The 6,996-nt window shown below is 60.7% G+C and overlaps 1 protein-coding gene across 1 annotated transcript in view; it reads right to left on the bottom strand.

Moving 5' to 3' along the window:
• Positions 1-6,996, bottom strand: part of SEMA3G (sema domain, immunoglobulin domain (Ig), short basic domain, secreted, (semaphorin) 3G) — a 10,726-nt gene that overhangs the window by 1,865 nt on the left and 1,865 nt on the right. Inside the window, exons 2-16 of the mRNA XM_010851940.1 lie at positions 6,679-6,839; positions 6,493-6,555; positions 6,221-6,340; positions 5,868-5,958; positions 5,626-5,742; positions 5,259-5,404; positions 4,943-5,057; positions 4,781-4,850; positions 4,363-4,507; positions 3,833-4,064; positions 3,647-3,738; positions 2,968-3,009; positions 2,048-2,276; positions 1,647-1,786; positions 3-339 (exon numbers count right to left, since the gene is read on the bottom strand). Coding sequence (XP_010850242.1) covers positions 3-339; positions 1,647-1,786; positions 2,048-2,276; positions 2,968-3,009; positions 3,647-3,738; positions 3,833-4,064; positions 4,363-4,507; positions 4,781-4,850; positions 4,943-5,057; positions 5,259-5,404; positions 5,626-5,742; positions 5,868-5,958; positions 6,221-6,340; positions 6,493-6,555; positions 6,679-6,839 — 2,100 coding nt within the window. The remainder of the gene's footprint in view (positions 1-2; positions 340-1,646; positions 1,787-2,047; positions 2,277-2,967; positions 3,010-3,646; positions 3,739-3,832; positions 4,065-4,362; positions 4,508-4,780; positions 4,851-4,942; positions 5,058-5,258; positions 5,405-5,625; positions 5,743-5,867; positions 5,959-6,220; positions 6,341-6,492; positions 6,556-6,678; positions 6,840-6,996) is intronic.

The raw sequence follows: 6,996 nt of genomic DNA, 5'->3' as shown, positions 1-6,996 counted from the left end.
GCGGGTGCGGCTGCGGGAGGGGCACCACACTCGTTCACAGTACTCATCCACCCGGGGCAGGTTGGCGAAGCCAATGAGCTGCATGATATCCTTATACCAGGCCTTGGAGTAGGGGGAGGTGGGGCCGCCTCGGGCTGTGGGCTCCTCTGGCCTCGGCTCCCGGGGGAACAGAATGTCGAGCTGTGCAGGCACGATCACCTCCAGAGCCAGGCGGACCACCACCTGGGAGAAGCCATGCTCCAGCGTCATGCAGGTATAGGTGCCCGCATCCAGGCGGTTGAGCCTGCGGAACAGCAGCCCCTGCTCTGTTTGCAGGACGCGCTCGTCGGTCTTCACCTGCTGGAGGTGTGGGAGGGCGTGAGGGCACCTGGAGCAGTGTTTGCCCCATCAACTTCTTTGCCCCTTGCTTTTCCACATTTGCCATCTCAGGGTTCATTCTCCCCTTCCCAGCAGCATGCAGGCTCAGCGTCCTTGACTGAACTAACTGCCGGCAGGGCCTCACTTTCCCAGAACCCAGGACAGGGCCTGCGAAGGGGGCTTCTCAAAGGTTTGATTGACTGGTTTCTCCCCTTGTCAGAGCTCTGGAGCCCCTATCTTGGCCTTGGGGGCCCCTGGCACACATTCCCAGAGAACAGAGAAGGTTAAAGGGTATTTATGGGCTTTTTCTCAAGTCAGGGTTTACCCCCAGCCCCAGGACTAAAACTGCTCTACACTCGACACTGTACAGAGCTCTCCCTGTCTTGGTCTGCACTGTTCACTCCCCCGATATTGAAGGGCCCACAGGCCCATCATGGTGTAGGAGGGAAGCATGGTTCCGATCCGACCCATCTTTGGCCTGGACCCTGGCTGGGCTTTTGTCTGCACGTGTGTACACCGAGGCTGCACTGCTTGGGTGGTGAGTGGTGTGTAACTCCATCTCATTGCTCCCCTGACTCTGCCCTCCCAGGGAGACTTCTCAGTGCCCAGCCTAACAGCTGGCCCAAGGCTGGCCTCCCCCAGTTCTCAAGCTGGGAGGAGAGCCCCTCCTGTAATCAACCCACTCCCTCCCCTTCCCATCTGTGGGAGCAGCTTGAGAATGGCTCTTCACCCTGCGCCACCCACACCCAAGCTCAGGCCCCAGACTGAAGCCATCTCTGGGGTTGACAGACTTCTCTGGATGGGGGAGGAGAGGGCCTAGGCAGACGGCTGGACTCTAGGGAGGAAGTGAGGGGCCAGGCAGTGTGTACTTGTGTGTGTGTGTGTGTGGTGGAGGTGTATGTGCAAGGGCTGGTGGTCAGGGGCCCAGGCCTCCTAGGGTGAAGGAAGACCCTGAGGAAGAGACCCCTTCAAAGATGAGCCATATGTGTAAGCATGGGAGCCTTCCTGACCAGCCCAGCCCCCCTTCCCTCTCCGCCATCTCTGCCAGGCCCTCTCAGACAGAGCCCAGCCCAGGGCCTGGAAATTTGTGGGCTGCCTGTCACTGGAGAAGTTCTACCACATCTGGCCTGGGTGTTCCCAGATGGCAGGAACAGGGGCACCTCCTTCTAGGCACCCCAGGGGCCTGATACACGCTTTTCTTAAGTTGATCTTGACAGGTTCCCCCTGAGAGTTCAGGGAGGGGTGTGACTGCAGGACACGTGCAGGCTGGAGCCAGGGTCCTCACTCACCTGCTCAGGCCTCTCGTCCCCGGGCCTCTGCAAGAACCAATGCGCGGCAGCCTGTGGGGACTTGGGCAGACACTCTAGGAAGGTGCTGTTGTGCTCTGTGCCGTAGACAGTGGTGGTCGCCACGAGTCCTGCAGTCTCCTCTGGGGAAGATTTGGAAGTGGGCTCAGCTCAGGAACTGTAAGGCCCCCAGGACCACCAACTGACTCCCACAGCCCAGGACCCCCCATGAATGTGACAGGGACTAGGCATCTGCTGATCCCTAAGCCCTTCTCTCTACCCAAAGACACTGCACCCATAGCTGACAGGAGCTACACACACACAGAAACTGAGGGCTGCCTGTGACCACAGGAGCAGCCTGAGGCCACCCTCCACAGGGGCGACCCGTGCCCTCCGCCGCTCACCCTCCGGGCTCTGCCCCAGGCACTGCAGGGCAGGGTTGCCATGCCGGATGTCCTGGCGGCGGAACCGCCGCTTGTTGGAGCCGGGCCGGTAGCGGGTGCAGGAGGCACCGTCCCAGGCGCAGTAGGGGTCCCGAGCCAGGCAGCACTCCGCACAGGCACTGCCATACGTCTCGCACTGGTGCAGCTGCAACCGGGCCACGCCCAGCCTTGAGCCCACGTACAGCATTTGCTGGGAGGGACACAGGCAGAGCCCGAGGTGAGTCTGTGCTCCACACAGAAGCAGCTAGGCTCTCAGCCCCCTCGGCACTCCTGACATTTGCAAGAGTCTTTCAGAACCTCCTGAGTGCATTCCCAGAACAAAAAATGTTTATCACCCACCTGATCTGCGTCGGATCCTATGCTAGGGCGTGGATGAGATGGGGCACACCTGGGGTCTTTTTTCTACGGGGCTTTTCCAGACCCTCCAAGCAGCAGACCTTTGCCTTCTACCCCAATGGCCTTGCCTCTGACTTTAGAGGTGAACTGCCTTGAGCAGTTCTAGCACAAAAGTCGAGATTTACCCAAAGATAAACTGGGGCAGATGAACTTGGGGAGGTTTTGCCACTTGCAAAAGGACACACAGCATGTCTTTAAAATCTGTTTGATGTAAAATCTGGATCCTGTTTTCAAGCATGTTTTTGTCTGCCCTGAGTTGCTGGCCTTTGTGGATCTCCCCTTATCTGAACACAGGCTTACTTACTGAGGGCCTCCCACTGCCCATGGGTTTCGTGCGTGGGAATCTCAGCTCCTAGCTGAACCCACAGCCGTCATTGCAGGGCCTAATCAGGCAGCCCCAGGGCCTGCTGGGAAACAGCAGGGCTCAGGGAAACTTCAGGAGATCAGAGGAAGGAGGATTTGGCAGTCATGGCAGCTGCTCTTACCCTTTTGACGGAGATCTCCATCTCAGTGATGGGTGTTGGCACCTGGGAAAGAAGTGAGACCTGCCCTGAATCCCTGCTTTCAGCCTCTTCCAGCCTCTGAGTGAAAGCCATCTTTCTCCCAGGTCAGTGCACTCCCTGGCAACTAAGACCAGATGGTCTTTCCCACACATTGTGTTTTAGAAAGGTCCCCTCTCCCTGGCTGGCCTCCAAGGCTTGGCTAAAAGCACAAAGCTCTGGTGTCCCCTCCCACAGCCCTGTCCCCCAGCAATGAGGCAGCTGTCCCAAATCACCCATTCCACCCACTTGGGGAAGCTCAGCAGTTCCCCAAACACAGATGACCCCCTGCCTGACTCTGTAGAGGGGTCAACAGAACCCCTTGGGGTGTCAATCACTCCTCATTGCAACTTGAGCCTGGCAGGGCTTTGTCAAGGGGCGATCGCCTTGGCCATCTGTCCCTGGGCCCCCCACCTCTCAACTCACAGACTATGTCTCTAGGCCCGCAGTCATTTAGAAGCGTCGGCAAGGCCTCTGCGATAGTGAGGCCCACTGCCCACTGACTGCGGGTTCGGTAAAGATAGGTCCATTTCCCTCCTACACTTTGCTCCTGCTTCCTTGTAGCCAGGCCTAGACACAGGGATGGAGCCTAAGGGAACCTTCCCCATCAGTTCCCCCTGCTCACCTTAAACACCTGGAGCTCTTCCAGAACTACTTCCTCAGGCTCTGCAGAGCCCGCCCCCTGGAGGGCAATGACCTTGAGCACGGACCCTGAGTCTGGGGCAGGGGAGGAGGGGTCAGTGGGAGAGGAAGGGGCAGCTCAGGTCCCCGCACACCTCCCCTGGCCAGGCACCCCAGGCAGCCCACCTACCAGTCCCCAGAAAGATGACGTCGTAGGTCCCGTCCTCTGCCTCCACACGGTCCACCACGATCTGACGTAGCTGCTGGGCCAGATGGGTTTTGACAAGGACAGGGCGACCCCGCCGGGGACGCACGGGCCGGAACATGAGTGGGTGGGCTCGGGCAAACTGCAGCACCTCATCCGGGTAGTCCTTGGTGCTGCCAAAGGGTCGTCCTGGCTGTGCAGTCATCTTACTGGGACACTGTAGGCCATGGCAAAGGGAGTGCCTGAAGCCTCCTGGGTTGTCACATTCCCCACCCCCAGTCTGTGTCTAGACTCCACTGGCTGTTCACACCAGCCTCTGAGGGACAGCTCGTGGACCCTTAGTGCTGTATGAGAGACTCCTCAGTGTAGTCAGGGCTCCGCTCCCCTCCTCACCCCACCCAGCCCAGCTGCTGCCCTGGGGCTTTGCGCAGACCCAAGCCTGTCCTTGGCATCTAGAGCCCCTCCCAGCATCTACTCAGCCCTCTTCCCTGCCCTGGTCCCAGGTAGATACTCACCATGCCAGGACGTGGAAAGGGCACCTTGCCCCCATAGGGGCCCCATTGGTGCTGGGGACCATCTTGGTGGGCAAAGGGCCCCTTGAAGACCTCCCAGATATCAGCCATGTGGTACACACAGATGGCATAGCCCTGGAACACAGCACTGCAGAGAACAGACAGGGATAGTCAGGCCAGGGAGGTTCTCAGAGACAGGAAGGGGGCAGCATAGTTCCATAGGGAGGATGATGGGGCCTGCGGTCAGCAGAGACGGGAAAACAAGGACACCCAGGCAAAGAATACAGCCACGGAGTCACCGAGTCAGGGACAGAGTCAGGGACCCCTGGCTAGGCTGGGACGTGAGAGCAGGGGCTCAACAGGGAGGCCAGGGTGTAGAGACAGGGCCGGGGGTGGGGGTGAGGGGAGGCCATCTGCCCACCTGACCGTGCTGAACAGAGCGTACACCTCCAGGCTCTTCCCCGAGTTGGGCCACAGCAGGAACACGTCCTCTGGGAGACAGAAGGCCACCGCCAGTGCCCCCCACTCACGGGCTCTGAGCCCTCTCCAGCCCTCACCCTGTGTGCTCTGGCCATGCCCTTACCCAGCTGGTCGAAGTGGGTCTCGGCACTGCCGGGGCCAGGCACGGAGCAGAGCAGCCTGGCCTTGAGGAAGGGGCTCCATTTGTTCACCAGCACCCGCTGGCCGCCCGCATCATTCTGGGGGGTGGGGGCCGGTCAGCCTTGGGGCCCGAGGACAGGCCCCCCCTTTCCTGCTCTTCCACCCTCACCCTTGGAGGGAGGCACGGATGTCAGCTCCACACCCTTGCTTCAGTTTGCCTACAGTTTCAGGTGGGGACAGGGCTGGGAAGACGTGTATGGCCAGGATTCCAACCTCACTGTCCCTTCCACAGCTCTCACCACACAGACGCGGCCTACTCGGCTGATGGTGACACGGCCCGGGCCTCCGTCAGGCGAGGGGACTGTCTCCGAGAAGAAGAAGTACACTTTGTCGTCGTCCGGGTCAGAATTGTCAGGGATCCGGGCGGCCAGCACAAACCTGGGGTCTGGGAGGTAACAGGGAGGAGTTGGGAGGGCCCTCACGGGGAGGAACAGGGCAGGGGTGAATCAGTGAGGAGGAGAAGAGGCGCAGGGACCCCAGGGACCCCACTGGGTCTTAGGGAGTGGAGTGGGGGTGGGCTGCCCCTCCGGTCCCCACTCCCTCCTCGCTGCTGGTGCCAGGGGCAGAACCCAGTCAGCCTTGCTCTTCGCAGAGCCCTGAGCTCACCGTGCAGGAGGTTCTGGTCAGAGTCAGAACGCAAGGCTGGTCGGGGACCCCCAGACCGGAAGATCATGGCCTCATGCCCCAGGAAGTCGGCATTGAGGCCTGTGTACAGCTCCCCTCCTAGGGTTGGGGTGGGGGCAGAGTCAGGGGAGGAGGGCCAGGCCCTGAACCTGGCCCATCCCTTCCCAATGATGCTGGCCAACCCCCACCTTTGTCATGCCGGCCCTGGCCTGGGTGTCACTCACCTACAAAGGTGCTGGCGAAGGGACGACTGGGCTCGTGTGGGCATCTCCCCCTCCCACTTTCCATGCTTCGGGGCTCCAGATGGAGCACATGCTGGGGAGAGGGAGGGAGACGAGTTACCTGGGAAAGCAGTGCCAGCCCCCTACCCGGGCAGTGGCCATTGCGTGCGGCTAGACAGTGGGGTGGGTGGAAGGCGCCCTCATTCAGGACCTTGCCAGTAGGGGCGGCTCCCTGGCACAAAGGCGCCTTTCAGGCTCTGACCCCTCTGCCCTGACCCAGGCTCAATGGGTAGAATTCAGACAGTAGGAGGAAATGTCACAGCTTCCCAGCCCTTTGTGGGGCCGCGGCAGCTCACCTCTCCACGATGCCCAACAGCAAGGAGGGCACAGGTAGGCTGGAAGGCGCCAGTGCCACACGCCAGCAGGTGGGTCCGGTTGTGGGGGTGCAGCACCCGCACAAAGTTGGCGCACTCCGCCTGGGGAGAAGGCAGATGGGGGATGGATCTTGGGTGAGGGGAGATTCTACCAGACCATCAAGATCTGTTCCACGTGGCCCCAGCTCAGGCACCTGGGGTCAGGGCCTGGGTGTGGGTCAGGGTCGGGGACAGTCCCTCCTGATAGCACTCACCAAAAGATCTCTTCCCTTGTGAACGCACTCCTCTCTCTGTCCGGGCTGCGGTGGCCACAGGACCTGAAACACAGCCAGGTCAGCCTGGCTGACCCCTGACCTCACAGCCTCAGTTGCCCCAGTCAGCCTCCCGTCTGGAGTCACCTAGCCCTCAGAGAGAGTTGCTTCCCAAACTGTCCAGCTCACCTCCCGGGGATCTGGCCATGTCTGGTCCAACCGCAGAGAATAGATGGCATCACGGCCGCCCAGAAACAGTCGGTCCCGGTACTCATCCAGGTACAGGGCCTGAAGGTCCAGGGAGCCCCGGGGGCCCAGAAAGATGGCAGAACGGTTGGCAGATAGGAGGTCTAGGAGGGAGCCGAGGGAGGGGGTCAGAGCTGCTGCTCAGCCCACTTCTCCAGCCAGTTTGTGGGGGTGGAGGGTCCCAGCTGTGCATCTACCGCCCCACACACACTCACATCTGGAAAATGTTTCCATCCACAGGGCTGCTGGAGGGCTTCTGGG

This window comes from Bison bison, unplaced genomic scaffold (genome assembly GCF_000754665.1).
Source record: "Bison bison bison isolate TAMUID 2011002044 unplaced genomic scaffold, Bison_UMD1.0 scf7180017864304, whole genome shotgun sequence".
NCBI classification, from domain to species: domain Eukaryota; kingdom Metazoa; phylum Chordata; class Mammalia; order Artiodactyla; family Bovidae; genus Bison; species Bison bison.
The sequence above is the reverse complement of the archived record's forward strand: the minus strand, read 5'-3'. Positions and strand labels throughout refer to the sequence as shown.